At 36.7% G+C, this 17,703-nt stretch overlaps 1 protein-coding gene across 4 annotated transcripts; it reads left to right on the top strand.

Moving 5' to 3' along the window:
- Window positions 1–9,841: 9,841 nt before the first annotated feature.
- Window positions 9,842–15,280, top strand: LOC112754703 (uncharacterized). 4 transcript variants are annotated; one of them, XM_025802424.3, is made up of 7 exons: window positions 9,842–10,239; window positions 10,887–11,057; window positions 11,490–11,726; window positions 12,545–12,634; window positions 12,933–13,049; window positions 13,957–14,767; window positions 14,862–15,280. In XM_025802424.3, the coding sequence occupies exons 1-6, from the start codon at window positions 10,060–10,062 to the stop codon at window positions 13,999–14,001; spliced, it is 840 nt and encodes a 279-aa protein (XP_025658209.1). In that variant the 5' UTR covers window positions 9,842–10,059; the 3' UTR covers window positions 14,002–14,767; window positions 14,862–15,280. The 4 variants fall into 4 exon arrangements, with proteins under 4 accessions (XP_025658209.1, XP_025658208.1, XP_072077068.1 ...); XM_072220967.1 differs by having other exon boundaries at window positions 9,983–10,239; window positions 11,490–11,778; XM_025802423.3 differs by lacking the exons at window positions 13,957–14,767; window positions 14,862–15,280 and having other exon boundaries at window positions 9,960–10,239; window positions 12,933–13,431.
- Window positions 15,281–17,703: the final 2,423 nt, after the last annotated feature.

The raw sequence follows: 17,703 nt of genomic DNA, 5'->3' as shown, positions 1-17,703 counted from the left end.
GTTATTGGCTATGAAGTATGTTTTGGGGTTTTTGAGATAAGAAACAAGAAATGTAAATGGCAAAAGAAATGAACTAACAACTATGAAAGCTCTTGGCAATGCATGAGAACTAGAAGTCCTATCCTAATTATCCTTATCAATTATGATGAGAATTGTCCATTGCTCCCACTTAGTTAACCTCTAACTATGAAGGAAAGTCAAGTGGATGAATTAACTTGAGTCCACAAGTCCTAGCCAAATCATGATGAAAGACTAGCTTTAGTGGCATTCAAGTCAATTAGCAACTTCTAATTATCAATCAACAAAAGAATTAGATAACTCAAGATTCACTAATTACTCTACCTAGACTAAGAGGAACAAAATCTAACTCATAACTAAAAGAAGCATTTCATCAAACACATAAAAGGCAATAGAGGTAAACAACATGAATTGCAAGAATTAAAGAGAGATCTAACTACAATGGCAAGAGATCAATAATAGAAAACCAAATCAAACATGAAAAGACATGGAATTCATAAATTGCATTGAAAGGTAAATGAAAATCTACATAAGAATTCATAAAGCAAAAGGAAAATTGATGCAAGAGAAGAAGTAGATATAGATCTAAAAGAAGAAACTAACCTAAACCTAATCCTAATTCTAAAGAGAAGGCAGAGCTTCTCTCTCTAGAATTCTACCTCTAACTAAAACTAACTAAAACTTTCTAATGGTGTCTAATCTGTGATCCCCTTTTACTTCTGCATGTAAATAGGCTCAGAAAGTGAGTTGGATCTGGGCCTGGGAAGCCCAGAAATCACCCCCAACGTTTTGCCTTTAAGTGAGTCACATGCGAGCATCGACACATACGCATGGGTCAAGCGTACGCGTCGCTTGGCAATGTCCTATCCACGCGTACACGTCATGTACGTGTACGCGTCAGCAACTTTACTTTCCACGCGTGCGCGTCTGCTGCGCGTACGCGTCGATCTCAGCATCCCAAATCCTTGTTTTTTCATGAGTTCTTCACTTGCATGCTTTTCCTCTCCACCCCTTTGATCCATTCCTAGCCTTTCCAATCTGAATTCACTAACAAACATATCAAGGCATCTAGTAGAATCAAAGGTGAATCAAAATTAGCAATTAAGGGCCTAAAAAGCATGTTTTTACACTTAAGCACAAATTAGGAGACAATCATGAAACCATGCTATTTCCTTGGATAAATGTCAGAAAATGTGATAAAATCTCCTAAATTAAGTACAAGATAAACCCTAAAAATGGGGTTTATCACATACTCAATAAGTAGACCTTTGGAGCCAAGATTCCAAAAATTACATGAATAAAAGGTACTTGATCATGCAATAGCAAAAACGTGAATTCATAATAAAAAAATTACATGAAGTTGAAAAGATACATCTTGACTATTATTGTATCAATTTTATCTAACTTACCAATTATTGGCTTGCTATAAATCAATCTTCAGCTTCATTGCTACCATGCGAAGCATCCTCATCATATGCTAAAATATAAGTAAAACAGTATCATTACCAACTATTAAGCAATTAGAACATTATCATAACTCATTGACATATATACTTACAATCTCGTCAAGATCAATGTTCACATGATAAAGCATGTCATCTTCAAAAAATGTCAAATTCAGGGCCTTCTAACTAACATTGATCAATGTCCCGATGAATATGACAAGTTGTTCAATTGTTCCATGCCACATTCACCATGGGATGATTAATGCCACATCCAAAAGTTGGCCAGCATTAACAGTTGCCAGCATTACTTGGAAAAAGAATCACCATCATAAAAGTACTATTTTTCACTTACTAATAAAAGTACTATTTTTCACTTACTATTTTTCGATGTTCAAACTCATTGTATAATAATACATCACACGAATTTTCACACACACATCCATGCCTTCTTACCTTATGCAATGCAACAATAAAAATAATAATTACCCTATATCCCATTCCTAACGAGGGTTTGTTATATGGATGAAATAGTGACATTACATCCTATCATAAACTATGTCTGAATTTTGAAGAAAATTGCTTAATATTTCTTTTAACTTTGAACATACTTTAATTACCAACAACCAGATTAGAAAGGAAGAGACCCATCTTAAAAATTATGAAACACAAATCAAAATTCAACAAAAAATATTATGAGTTGTGATAGATTTCTAGCAAATAAAAAAAAGATTCACCAAGTTCAAATATTCAATGCATTTTCTGATCTCATTATCCACAATTAAAAAAATGAGCAAAACATAGAACCAATTTACAAATATGACGTAAATATGACTTTGTTGATTTTACAAATATGAGCAAGTTAGAGATATAACACACATATAATCACATAAAAATAAGCAATAGTTATAATAGAAAAGTTAAAGTTCTTACTTGTAGCTAGCGAGGACTTCGGGGAGAAGCAAGAAGAGATAGAAGGTCTTCTCAACACCTTTGGCAGGCTTGGAGAGCAACGAGTATGAAATTGGGCCAATGAGGACATGGACAATTTCAACACCAAGCTGAGCAAAAGAAAATAGATACTCAATCACAATGTTAATAATTTGATGTGCATAAACACGTGAAAAGGCTAAGAATTGTGTTTTGAAAATAATGATCCACCCAAGTGGCAAGACAAGGTTCGATACAAGAATCAATAACAATTTCCAATTCAAATATTGAATAGAGTAAAAAAATAAAAAATATTTACGAGTTGTTACCTCAGATGCAAACCATGTTGGAGCGAGGTATAGGCACTCCAATTGCAGACATGGAAGTGAGACAAGGCGAGACCACTCAACAACGATGGCGAGATACAGCAAAGAACAGAGTATCTGCGATAGCTCATGGTGAAGAGCAGAGAACAAGCGAGGAAGCAGGGCAAGGAATAGAGAATCATTAGTGACGCAGAGAGATCTGAAAGTGTGGTGCAGCGGCGGTAGAAAGAGGCAAGAACCCAGAGTCAAATGTCTCTCCTCTTTGAAATAATGTTTAAAAGGGAAGGGTAACATTTTGAAAAACTAAAAATATAAAGAGGCAAAGTCTAATTATCAAATTTTCCAAAAACAAAAAAGTGGGGTTCCATTCATAAATATTTTAGGATGGTTAATGTTACTCCCACACAAAAGTGGGAGTAACAAATATGTGGCCTCAAGGAATAAGAGTAAATACCCTTTCCGACCCCTAACCTTTTTGAAAATCAACTAGCCACACCCTAACCTTTAAAAATTGACAAATAAGCCCCTGTCTATTTGCTCCGTTAGACACATCGACCCTTCCGTGGCTCCCTCGCTTGAAACTCGACAGAAAATGCTGACTTGTAACGGTGAGCAGGTGACTTGGCATGTACACATCAGTTGAATTTGTTAGGACAATTTGGCACCTGCCTAGTCATCAAAACGTCGTCGTTTGAAGGAAATGAGAGATGCACATTTTAGTGACCTTCTCCCCCTTCTCCCCCTCTTCGAACCCTAACTCAAATAGCAACCATGAGTGACGCAGAGCTATCCTCAGCCGCTCAGACCCATCATGGTTGGAGGAAGGGTAGGATGGGTTTGAGTAATGCTAGTGGAGGGAAGAAGGTGAAGTTTCATCACCCTAAATGTGTGGAAGTTATGCAATCATGCAAGGATCTGCAATTGCAAGAACCCAGACAGGATCTTCCTCGGTTGTTGTCACTATCGTGTAAGTGTTCCTCTAGGCTTGATTATTGTAGTCAATTCGCCTTTGTGCTTGAACAAATGATCTTCATGATAACAGCAATTACAGACAGAACGACCTTACTGCAACTACTTTATGTGGCTGAATGAGCTGATTTCTTGTCATTTTGCACATGAGGAAGACATTGATGTAGATGGAAGAATATTGATGCTAGAGAACATGTTTGAGCAATTGGAGCACAAAGTGGATTTGGCAGTTGAAGGAAATTCAAAGAAATGGAATATTGGGTTTAGGGTCTATGTCATGGTAGCCATGTTGATTGTATTAGCAGCAGTGAAATACGTTGTAGTCTAGGACATAGATTGTATGTTGTTGCAGTATGGGATGTATGGTTATTGTTAATATATGAAAAGTTTGCTTTTGGGTATGTAGTTACTATGTTCTATATGGATAGATTGTGATTTTATTGTATTAATGATAATATAATTTTGTGTAATAGTTACGGATCTATAAAATCTTGGACAGTGTGATTTATATCCAAAATCAAAGGAATTTCATTCATAATGCTATACACATAGGCATAGCTTAGTCTACTGTTGTATCAGCTGGAAACAAAAAAATATTTTGTTGAGCTAAATGTTTACTCCCTAAACAAAAGGTCACTAGTAGTCTGTTACATACTTTAAGTCATTAAACAACAGGTCCCACCCTTTAATACATTGTGGATCCATAACAAAAAAAAAAAAAAAAAGACACCAATCCTATGTTGTTGTAACCATGTGTATGATTTGGTCATTTCATCGCTGGTGGCCTTAAGCAATATCTCCTCTTGGATACAGAAAGTTTTTTCAGTCCAGGTGTGGGGACAAATTTAAAGGTTAGTGCAGTTCCTAAACCAGTCTCAGCAGTATTGTTCTATTGTTCCGGGCCTTGTGGGGTTCTGTTGCTACTCACATCCATTGTTTGCCCTGTTTCGGATTGTGCTCCATGGTTGATAGGGTTTGGGTTACTTGGCACTGAAGGTCCAGCATTGGCATCAATTCTCTAATGAAAAACACCAAAAACCATATTCATAATTGGAATAGAGGGCTAAAAATTTGTTATAGTGCAATAGTTGTTTGACAAATAAAAAAGACCTCTGGTTGTAGTGGTGCAGACTGTGAAAGTGGGATCTCCACTCTTGGTTCTTCGAGTTGTGTGGGGGTGGTCCTCACTTTGGAAAATTTTTTCTTCTGTATTTTTGCCTTAGCCTGATAGGGACAATTAAAAAAGAAGTGTGTTTCAAGTGGGACTTCAGTCCATATCAGTTTTCTACCCAACAAAAAAACTAAATCTAAAACAGCAAAAAGGGGTACCACTGGGTCTAGAGGTGTCACAGCCACATTGTTGATTCCACTTGGTTCAACTCCATCCAAATGCTTTGCAACACAAAAAAATTATAAGACCCATTTAAATTTAGTCAGCTAAAAAATTTAGGCATATAAAGATTGAGTTACCAAAATTTACAACATGACATGTTCTAGGGTTACATTTGTAGGGTTTGATTGCTGTCCACTTGGTTGTTGCTTTGGCTTCTTTCTCTTTAGTTTCCAATTAGGGTTTGCTGGTGCACCTTTACATAGTGTCCCTTCTGTCCACATTTGCTGTATGTCACTTAGAAGGTCTTCTTTACCTTGTGTCCTTGTCCTCTCATCTGAGCTTCTGCCATCACATCAATACTCCTCTTCTTAGTTGGTCCTCCAGGGGGTCTTTTAATGTTTGGTGCCTTAGGTTGGAGCCTATTATTTTCTTCTCAGAACTCCTCATAATTAACTGGTTTGATTGAATTCCCATAAGTAGCTCTGATGGCATCCATTGTGAGCCACTTATGTGCAAAATCCTCTGGCTTTAGATTCTGTCGCCTCAGTCTTGCTATGGCAGCAACAGCATATTTACAAGGTAACCCTGACAGTTATCCAGTGAACAGCATGTGATATTGCATCAGATTCAACCCAAAATAAATTATACACTCTAGGACAAGTTTATTTGTTACCTATTAATTGCCAGACATTGTAGGCACAAGTTTGTCTCTGCAAGTTGACAGCAACCCTAGTTTGGTGTCTTTGCACTTCAAACAACACTCTAGCATCATCCCCATCCCATTCTACAGTCCATTTGTTGCTCTTTGGTGTAACATACTCATCCAACCTTAATTGTTGAACTGGAGCCAGCTTCCCAGTACACTTGCCTAATCTGTGTTTATGCCCTGCCATCTTGTGCATAATGTAGCTCCTAAGCTCTTCACACATACTTAAAATCGGTTTGCCCTTGTAGTCGACAATTTTTGCATTCCACACTTCGCACATGTTGTTACTGATGTTGTCTGTCTTAGGGCCGTGATTAAAATATGCCTTGCTCTATGCAGCTGCTTCGAACTTGTTTAGATACTTATAGGCTGCATTGTTCACCTTCTTGATAAGCTCCATTGACTTTCTAAAGTCCTTCATCGTTGTGCTTCGAGCAGCCTTCCAGACCAACCCTTTAGTATGCTTGTCTTTAAAATGCTTGATGAAATTTTTCCATATGTGGAGCACACAATTTCTATGGTGTTCTTGCAGCATAACTTCATGCAGTTCATTAGCCAATCCCTTTAAAAAGATACACACATTGAAAATTTAGATAAAACCAGCCAAGCTAACATAATCAAACAGTTGAGAAGAGGAAACTTAATACCTTTTGTTGATCAGACATGAAGTTCCATCCATGCTCAGCGACTGGCCCGATATCATCTTGCAATATGTTCAAAACCCATCTCCAAGAGTCAGTGTTCTCATATTCAACCATAGCAAAGGATATAACAAAAAAGTGGTTGTTTGCGTCCTGTGCAACAGCAGATAGTAGGTGTTCACCAAAGTAGCCTTTTAGGAAACAATCATCCAACCCAATCAGAGGCCGACAACCCGGCTTAAATCCCTTTTTACATGCATCAAGAGATATGTATAACCTATTAAAAAGTGGACGCCCTTCTAGTTGTCGGATTACATCAACCATTCCAGTAGACCCCGGATTGCTTCTATGAATTTCATTCATATAGTCATGAAGCTTGCCATACTGTTCTCGCTCCTTACCAACTGTCTCCTCTCTAGCAGCCTTCAAAGCTCGAGTAATCATTTTGTAATTTACATGGACATTATAGTAGTCCTGCTTCATATGCTCCAACACCTCCTTTGGTGTCATAAGTGGTTGGATTAGCAGCCTCTTAACCAGTTTGCTTGTGACCCAAGCTCTTGTTGTCATATTACTGCTCAAATTTCTTCTACAATTGTGCTCTCCATAGAGTGTCTTAATCTGATAGTAAAGACTCTGGCTGTTATAGGAACAGAGCACAAGCCAGGAAAAATCCTCCTCAGCACATTTAGCTCTAAGTCTCTTAGGCTCATTCTTCAAATATTGCAGCTCCTTACCCTCAAACACAAAATAGTCTTTCAATGCTTGCTTAAACTGCTCCATAGTAGTAAATTGCTGGCCTATCTGGAACTCAACCTCACCATACTCAGCTTCCTCATTGAAATCAGGATATCTTGGTCTATCCTCATTCTCTTCACTAGAAATGGGACAGTTAAATGCCTCAGATTCATATTCATAGGGCTTGTCAATGTCTGAGTCCATCTCTTCATTACCAGGCTTTAAACTGGGCCTATCCCTTGCCTCTGGAGTTAGATCCACCCCACCTGGCTCATTACCTGCTTCAGTGTTAAGCCCACTTCTTGGCACATTACATCCTCCTTCTTGAGACAAGATATGTTTTCTGACTCTTCCAACATATCTTTTTGCCCTCTTCTTCTTAGTTCTAGGAGACAATTCCTTGTCATCAATACCACCAGGTGGCACATTACTCTTCTTCTTAGGAGTATCTAGCTTTCCAACACTCCTCTTCTTAGCAGACTTGTGTTCCACACTCATTCCACGCTTTTTACTCTTGCTTACAGGCTTCTTCTTAGCCTTACCTTCTTCACCATTACTGCTACTACTGGATTCGAAACCAGGTAGAGGGGATTTGTAGGGCTCATCTTCAGTGGTTTCATATCCATCGTCAGAAGAGGAAGAATCAACTTCAACAGCTTCATCCACTGTTCTGCCTCCAGCAACATAATCTGGCTTGCTAACATTATGTTCAAAATAGATCACAAGCAAATCAGACTCTACATCCTCCATCTTTTTGTCACACATCTGATTAATCTCCTTATTCCCCTTAAGAACATGCAATCTAAATTCCAAGTCAGGGACAGTACCATCATACCAATAAACATCTTTGTAGCTAGTATACCCTAAACCCGTAAACATTTTTACTAAGTCCTTGAAGTTAACATAGTCTATATCTAACGGAGGAAATGTCTCCACCTTTCCATCAAAGTAGTGCAACACTCCATTCGAATCCCTTTCGAACCAACCCCCATGGTGAAAAATAGGGACAATTTCATATGACATCTGCCAGAAAAAAAATGTGCAACACTTTTGATTAACTAACTACTATAATCATTCACACCAATCAAAACCAATGACAGTGACTAAGGGTATCAAAAAAAGATTACAAAAACCCAAGTTTATAAATTACGACCAACTTAGAAAGTAGCGAACGAACTAAAAATACTAACCTTAGTAGCGCCGTCAACGGCTCTGTCAACAACGCCTTCGCCACCTTCTCGCTGGAACTCTTAGTCAGCTTGAGTTAGAGGGAAACGTTTCGCTTTCTTAGGGTTGGGATGTAATTTTGTGTTCGGAGTGGGGGTGATTTCCCTACTGAAGCTACATGTAAGGGAAGAAGGGGAGAAGGTCACTAAAACGCGCGTCTCTCCTTTCCTTCAAATGACGACGTTTTGATGACTGGGTAGGGGCCAAATTGTCCTAACAAATTCAGCTGATGTGTACATGCCAGGTCACCTGCTCACCGTTACAGATCGGCATTTTCCGTCGAGTTTCAAGCGAAGGAGCCACGAATGGGTCGATGTGTCTAACGGAGCAAATAAACAGGGGCCGATTTGTCAATTTTTAAAGGTTAGGGTGCGGCTAGTCGATTTTCAAAAAGAATAGGATTCGAAAAAGGTATTTACTCTAAGGAATAATACCAAAAAGTTCACAAAAAAGAAGAAGAATAATACGAAAATCAAATTAAAAAGAGTAAAGTGACAATTAGGTCCCTGAAGATTTCGACTTCGGACTAATTAATTCCTAAAAAAAAAAAGTACCAATTTGGTCCTCCAAGATAGCAAAATGTGGACACATGATGTCCTTTTATCAATTTATCAACTAAAACTTAATGGTGATGCTTATATGTACTATTAATTACTCTTACGTGTCTATCTATAAAAGATAGTTACATAGATAACAATTTTTGGAGCGAAACTTTACTTATTTTGATAAAATTTGTGATAAATAGAGAGCAGTTGTAAAAAGGTATATGTCTATATGGAAACTCAAAAGATAATAAATGTTTCATTGTTCAAAACTATATCGTTTTCATGCTCATGTGACAGTAACAAGACATACACTACTGTAAATAACAAAAATAATTCCATTTTGTTTCATACTTTTCATTAAGAGAAAGACATATATGTCCACTATTTATTATCTTAAAAGACCTAATTAATCTTTTTTTTCTTCAAGAACTAACTAGTCCAAAGTTAACATATTCAAAGATCTAATTGTCACTCTGCTGTTAATTTTATATTCAATTTTTTCGGCCGTTTTCTTGGGGGACTAATTGATCAAAGTAAAAATTCCCCGGAACTTATTTTTCATTTCACTCGATTTTATTCGATTTTCCACTGCACTAACGAAAAGTCTAAAAGCGTTGGTTCTCAGTTTTCACCTAGGGGTAGCAAAGGGGCGGGTTTTTGATCTACTCGACTCCGCCCCGCCCTACAAAAAACCCGCATCAAACCCGCCCCGCCCTACCCGCGGGTTGTAAAATGTTAAATCCTAACCCGCCCCTGCAGGTACCCGCCCCGCCCTTACCCGCCCCTATAATTATTAAATCCAACAAATTAAATTAAATTTTAAAAATTATATAACCACCATTTACATACATAATATAAATTAAAATAAAAATTTATATATAATATAATATTATTAATCATTTACTAATTATGTTATATATGTTACATATATTATATATTAAAAATATATATATTTACATATACTGGGGCGGGTTCAACTTAAACCCGACCCCGCTCCGCCCCGCCTAAAAATCCGTTCCATTAAAATCCACCTCGGTGCAGGGTCGGGTAATTACTCGCCCGAGCGGATAGAGATGAGTGGGTACCCGCGAGTTCGGGTAGTGTTGCCACCCCTATTTTCACCTTCTTAGCCAGCAACTGAAGCAGAAATCGCAGCTCAAAACCCCAAAAGAAAGAAAAAAAAAATGGAGGAGGAGAGCACGCTGCATCTCGAACTGCACAAGTTATCTTGCGTCAACTCCGATGAAACCATGGACACCATTCTCCGAAGCATCTGGAAGACCCGCAAAACTGGTCTCCGTGGCGCCGATAAGTCAAAATTGCGGTCACTCCTTCACCTCTCTTCTCCCTCACAACTCGACCCTGTAATGTTTACAATTCCAACTCTCTCCTTCTTCAATTTGTTTATTTATATGCATTTTTTCTTTCAAAGGTTTAATCTTCCTCCCTCTTTATTTGCTTCCGTGGGGTTGTTTCCAGTGGTTTTTGTTTCGAATGGGACCTAAAGAAAGTGAAGAGGTTTCGAAGAGTGTTTGCGGTCCAATCACCTTGAATGTAGAAAATTAGTTGGCTCAGCTCAAAACAGATTAGTTATAACGAAATTGATTATGGATGGTCGTGGTTTATATGTAAAAGAAGATTTTTTCTTGGTGAAAAAATTCACCACTCTTTTGTTATTTTGATGTGTGTATTGGACACTGGTTGAGCTGTTTCTTTGATTTTGCACTTGCTTCTTAGGCACTTGGAACCATTTTGTTTTGCAGTTTGGGAACTAGTTTATGAGGCAATAACTGAACTATGTTTGTTTTGTTTTGCTTACTTCTATTTGGTTCTCTTTATTTCTCAAGCAAAAGGAAGCAACTCAAGTAGTGTAAAGGTGTTATTCAAATTGTGTGTTTTTTCTTCTGAAGTTGATATGTTTTGCTACTCAATGTTGTCATGAGTTGTTGAAATATGAGTGATTATGTTGCAGTTTGTGTAGTATGTTCTGATGGTGAGTTGGTCATGATAGGTCTTGGCATGCCTTCGCTCGCTTATCCGAAAATGCGCATATCAAAACTTTGCCAGCAATGAGCTTGTGAAATTGTTTCCTCCTGATCTTCCACTAGACTTGCAAAGCATTCTCCTATTGTCCCTCCAAAAGAACCAAGAACAGTGGAAGGAAGATATAGCCCGAGAACAGGTGAGCCAACACTTTCGTGCTTACTAAATACTAACACTCAAATGAGTGGATGTTCAACACAGCTTCATCCTAACCTCAGTTTTTAGGGTGTGCAAACTGAGGTCATCCACAAAAATCATGTTTTAAAAACTTGTTTGAACTTGATTGTGTCTGAAACCGTGGTTTTGACTTTTGAATGGAAGAGAAATTGTGTTTCTCATTGTTCAAACCATGGATTGGGAATTATAATCCACATTGCTATCAGTAATTCTTTTAAAATGCTCTTAAGAGAATTACAGGCATGCATTTTTGCTTTGGTGTAGGATAGATAAACTCTACAATGCAGCTCCTACTAGTTAATAAACAGCAACATAGGAGGAAAGACACTCATATACATACATACTATATATATATATATATATATATATATATCTTTTTCTTTCACATTTTCAGGATTTCTCTCCGAGGACAAGTGTTTCCTATCAAGTAAGAGCAAATGTCCCTCCATCTTTTGCTTCACTGCGGTCTTCTGAGATGCAGATGTCACCATCTCTGTGGCCACGCCAAGATGATTCTCTTGCCCAACTGAACCACAATGATTTTGGGATTTCAGCAGCACTCGTTCCCAATTTAGATCTCTCTGGCCTGCCTGCATGCTTCCAATGTGACACCGCACCTGCTGAAAACTTGGTACTTGAGAGGCATTGGTTTCGTCTAACGGTTTTAATTCTAAATATCCAATGTAGATCTCTTTCCACTATCACTTTTCGCTTGGGAATTAATTCTAAATTTCCAAACTACCCACTCTTAGAATATATACAGGCTGTTGGGAAAAATGGAAAAAAAATGAAAATGGGCTTTGGTTGGCTTGCTTGATGCTTAGTTATAATAACTGATGTGTTCTGCCTTGTGTATATTTATTTTTAGTATTTATTTATTGGTTTTTTTTTTGGGGGGGGGGGGGTTGATAAAACTGCACTGTACAGATTTTAGATATAATTATGAATGTTTCTAGTGATGTATTTTGAGGATACTAGTAGATATCATATTTCATTGTTTATTTTCCATCATCTTTTTGGTTTTTCTTTTTTAGAAAGATGAAAAAATAAATACTTTTTTCAAAAGCCAATCCAAATTGACCTTAAAGTTATTTCATATTTGGATACATTTTTTAAAAAAAATTTTCAAGTAATAATTTTTGTCTGTTAAAAAAATATCTTTTTTAAAAAGATAAAAAAATAAATATTTTTTTTCGAAAATCAATCCAAACTGATCCAAAAGCTATTTCATATTTAGATAGGTTTTTTAAAGCAAGGTATTGTTAGCTTTTAGAAAAAACAAATAATTTGTTTTTTTAATAAAAGTATTTTTTTAAAAAATGAATCCAAATAAGTTTAAAATTGAATAAAAAGTACTTTATTTTTGAGAAAAAAATGGTAATTTTTTAACTCAAAAAAGCAATTCAAACGAACACTAAATATGCTTTTCTTGTTATTTGAAAATCATAGGGAAACCTTCCTTGCGTCAAATCAATGACTTGGACCATGGAGAACCGTGGCTCTTCTCCTGCAGATAGAGTGGCTATAATTAACCTCAAGGTAATGGCACTAGCTTGTATGTCTGTGAATGTTAATCACCAAATATCCATAAGCTAAAATAAAGGCATCTATAGTGAGCATATTACCTCTGTCTCCACATTTTCACAAATATATTGGTTGTATCCTGTAGAAAGGTTATAATCAAATTTAATTCAGACTAAAAGCATCTTTTAGAAGCATAAATCAAAATTCATTACCATTCTTATACACTTTGAAGGTCCACAATTTGCATGCAATGTCATTATAATATTGTTATTATGCAAAGAATATTCATTTCTAACATGCTTTTGTTATAAAGCTGCATGATTATAGCAAGTCCCCGTTAGGCGAAACAGAGGTGAAGTTTCAGCTCACAAAGGACACACTTGAGGCTATGCTGAGATCAATGACATACATCAGTGAACAACTAAGTGCAGTAAGATTTTCTTTTATGTTCATTGAGATTTCGGCCATGTATTGTATTGCATAATCAACCAGGAAGCAATAAGTTTATCAAGCATGTATTGTTGAAAATGAGTGAGAATAGTTATTCATCTTTCATAATAAGAAACTTGTTTGTTCTGGATTGGAGACTTTTAGATGATGTGTGATCGGTTGTAGGTTGATAAGGGAAAGGAGAAGTAGAATAGTAGATGAATCAAGTGTGTTGTGTGTGAAGAGAGAGATCAAGTGAGCATAGTGATTAATTGTGATAATGAGAGGAACAAATTTAAGCCCTTGGATCTTGTATTATTTGTCTAGACTAAAACCTAAAGTTGTGTACTTAATAAAAGAAAATGAAAAATAATGTTGTGTAACTCTTTAGGTGAATATGTGATTTTTTAATAACTTTAATCGTAGTCATTCATATATGGTTATATGATCTAAATTGACTCTTTCATCTTACATTTATCTTACATATAAAAGCACTGTTCTCACTAGATAGATCCCCTATATAAGGAGTGGATCAATTTAGAGATCTAACCTGTCTGATGTTACATGAAAGAACAATATTAAAATATAAATTCATCTAATTTTTAATGTGATGATGTTCCTATTTCTTTTTCTCCCCCTGAAACACAATCAAACAACTTGAAGTTGATTTGTTAAACTATATGCTGAGAAATGAATGATGCGCTCCATTGCAATGAAACCTCTATTTGTTGTCCACCATTGCTCTACTTTCTGGTAGGTAGATTAAATGGTGTACACTGTCCATAATTTCAAAGTTAAGAGAAAATCATAGGAACTTACATGGTCTTGTCTAATGTCATTATTTTCTGTGTTTTCCAGACATGATTCTTGTACTTCATTTATTTGTGTCATCCACAATGTGTTTGCAGGTTAGGACATCTTCCGGACCAGCCAACAAGAAGCACAAGCAGTAGTTTCTTTTTTTTTTTTAGTGATTAGTACTGTAGGTCATAAGTCACATTATACCTAACAATAGTAAGGATAATATATACTAATGTATCATCCTTTTAGATAGAGCAACAATTAAGAAGGTGAAAAAAGTAGTAGCTAATGATCTATATATGTTGTAATGGCGCATTTGACTCAAGAATATAATGTTAGGGGTAAACAAATAAGAGTAAAGTACCAACTCGGTCCCTGTCCATTTTCCCAAATGACAACGCGATCCTTAACCAAAAATACGATCCATTTCGGTCCCTAACCTTGTGCTCCGTCTGTCAACGCGGTCCTTCTGTCACTTTCACGGCTTAAACTTGACGGAAATTGCTGACGTGTGTAGGCAAGTGGATGACATGGATGACTTGGGTGGTTACGTGGAAGATGGAAGCCCACGTGGCTAGGTGAAATGGACAGGGGCCTATCTGTCCTCGTCCACAACACACAAACGCCGTTGTTTTGAGGTTTCCAGGCGTCTTTATTAGACGAGTCTGGTCGTCTCTCTCCCTTGTTTCGTGTATAGAACTCAGATCACCATGAGCAATAGCAGAGCATGGGAGTGGAAGAGATACGTCAAATGATGCGGATAGGAGTATTTCTGTGAGCTCCGTTGGCAGTGTTGGAGCGAGGAAGAAGAAAAGATTCGTTGCACCAAAATGCAATTGTGGGATTCATGCAATTCTATTCATGTCGTCAACATAGTCAAACCTTAATAGGCTATTCTTTGGATGCCCATATTTCAAGGTATGAAATAATTAGTTATGTTCTTATTCTTGTTAAGATCTGTAGCACGCATCTCTTCATTGCAATTCTAATTTTGCCATTTTTTACTGTGCAGACTGCAGAATCTCATTGCAAATATTTTCTATGGCTGGATGAATATGTTTCACTGTTTGAAGAGGAGCAAATAAATGATCATAGTCTTCATGGTCGGAATCCAAAGCAAAATCATTTGTTGGATGCAGCTGTTTCGATGGAGGAGAAAGTAACTAAGCTAGAGGACAGAATTTCTGGCTTAGAGTTGCAGATGAAAAATTCTAGGCATGTTAAGTGTATTAGGGGTTTTCGTTATCCATTGATGGCTCTTGTGTTTGTCTTTAGAGTTGTATTTGCAAATTATCTCCGATAAATTGGATAGCAGATAGTAGGTCTATGATGTTTTTGTTTTGGAAGTGCCTGTTGTTGAAATAGTTGTATCACCTAATAGTGTAAATTTGATTTTATTAAATGGAATAGTTGTGTTGGTTGTTTGGAAAAGATTGACTATGTCAAAAAAATAGAATGTGTTATACTCTAATTCTTGCAATCCATGAAAACCAATCTAGTAATAACTAACAATAATATGTAACATTAACAACTTCGTATAGTTACCAAATGTCAACATTTTGTGCACAAAGTGACTCCAAAAGTGGGCAACATATAGTCCTATACCAACATTAGAGACACAAAGATAAATAGAATATTATAGGTTCTTAATTCACACAGGCTATCAAAACAGTAACCAAAAGACTGTTGTGGCTGTATGTAAACTAGTTTATCAAAAAGACCACATCTACTTGTTATAATATAAACCTAGAACTACACTTCTAGTTCTTCCTCATCGTTTGATGCATCTCTTCCACTCCCACTTTCTTTGCTATTGCTCATGGTGGTCTGGGTTCCATACACGAAACAAGGGAGAGAGACGATCAGACTCGTCTAATAAAGACACCTGGAAACCTCAAAACGACAGCGTTTGTGTGTTGTGGACGAGGACAGATAGGCCCCTGTCCATTTCACCTAGCCACGTGGGCTTCCATCTTCCACGTAACCACCCAAGCTATCCATGTCATCCACTTGCCTACACACATTAGCAATTTTCGTCAAGTTTTCGCCGTGAAAATGACAGAAGGACCGCGTTGGCAGACGGAGTACAGGGTCAGGACCAAAATGGATCGTGTTTTTGGTTAAGGATCGCGTTGTCATTCGGAAAAATGGACAGGAACTGAATTGGTACTTTACTCAACAAATAAACTGATTTTGCTTAAGTATTTATGATTCGTTGATTGATGTGATCAAGAAAACTTGCTGGTAATTATAAGCAGTTTCTGTCTCATTAATCAAATATTAGTCTCTAAGTAAGATCTTTGACATTATATTTTTTTGATCTATTAAAAATAAGTCTAATTGTTGTAGTTGTTTGATTTAGAGGTATTGCTAATTTGACAACTAAACCATATCCGATAAGGCAATAACTACAACTAGGTGTATTTTTGCGAGATATTTTTTGTATTTAAACAATAACCCAATATTTTTTTTTGAGTCCCGCTACATTTGAGTCTAAACCATATCCTATTTCTTTTTTATTTGAATTTTTTTGATCTCCTCCTTCATTTTCTTCTTCCTCCTCCATTATTATTATTGTCATCACTAACAACACCAACATTTTGCTAACATCTTTATTGATTCTGATTGTGATGATTGAATGAATCGAAAATATTATCAAAAAGAAACTATTGTATAATATCAAATGAACCGAAAATGATCCATTATATAAATTCGAATTCAAAAACACCTGTGTCTCGAATAAACCGAAAATATTATCAAACGAAACAATTGTATAGTACCAAATGAACTGAAAATTAGCTAAAAAAAACTATTATATAATACCAAATAAACCGAAAATTGTCCATTATATAAATTCGAATTCGATGATAACGATAACGACGATATATATTAGAAGACAATGACGATATCGATTATGATTATGATGATGGAGGAGAAGGATGAAAAAGAAGGAGTAGACGAAATTCCAATAGGAGTAGGAGGAGGAAGAGGAAGAGGTGTTGTTGATGACGACGGTAACGAAATTAAAAAGTAATAAAAAAGGAGGATAAGAAGAAGACGTAGCATCCGGAGTGAAGAAGAAGAAGAAGAAGAAGAGGGGGGGGGGAGAAAATAGGAAAAAGAAACGCGTAACTCAATTCACTTGGATGTAAAATTGCTTGGATGGGGAGAATTACTCATTCTTTTCCGAGTAAAGTATTAATTTGGTCCTCAATGTTTAGGCCAAATCCTAGTTTAGTCCTTAACTTTTCAAATGTCCTATTTTTATTCCAAAAAATTTCAAACAGGTTCAATATTGTTTTACTGTTAAATTTGATACTAATAGTTAACGGAATGAATGATATGGACGTTAATAATGGGGCAAAAAACCATATTAAGCCACATGCAGAAATGTGTAACCAAAATACGCCAAACAGAAATTTGTTTCAGCAATAAGCCAAGGGGCATATTTATATAAATCGAACCACCTAGGTTCGAACTCTATTAGCAAGTAATTCGAACCATCTAAGTTCGAACTACTACTGGCAGAATGTATATAATTCGAACCGGTTAGGTTCGAACCAGGAGAGCATGTAATTCGAACCGGTTGAGTTCGAATTATGTGGAGAGTAGGTTAGTGTAATAATTCGAACCAGGTTGGTTCGAATTATGGGGAGAGAGGTTGATTCATGTAATTCGAACCAGGCTGGTTCGAATTACATGTATCATGGTTCGAACCAGGTTAGTTCGAATTAGTAGGACTCAGAGCTCTATATAAACGCTGTAAACGTGATTTGCTCTCATTAGAGGGTGTAAGATGGCTAGTGAGGAGGAGAGTTTTGCTGTTTTGGTACACCACAGAGGATCCATCAAGA

This window comes from Arachis hypogaea, chromosome 16, assembly GCF_003086295.3.
Source record: "Arachis hypogaea cultivar Tifrunner chromosome 16, arahy.Tifrunner.gnm2.J5K5, whole genome shotgun sequence".
In the NCBI taxonomy this organism is placed as follows: domain Eukaryota; kingdom Viridiplantae; phylum Streptophyta; class Magnoliopsida; order Fabales; family Fabaceae; genus Arachis; species Arachis hypogaea.
This window is presented reverse-complemented; position numbering and strand designations above follow the sequence as displayed.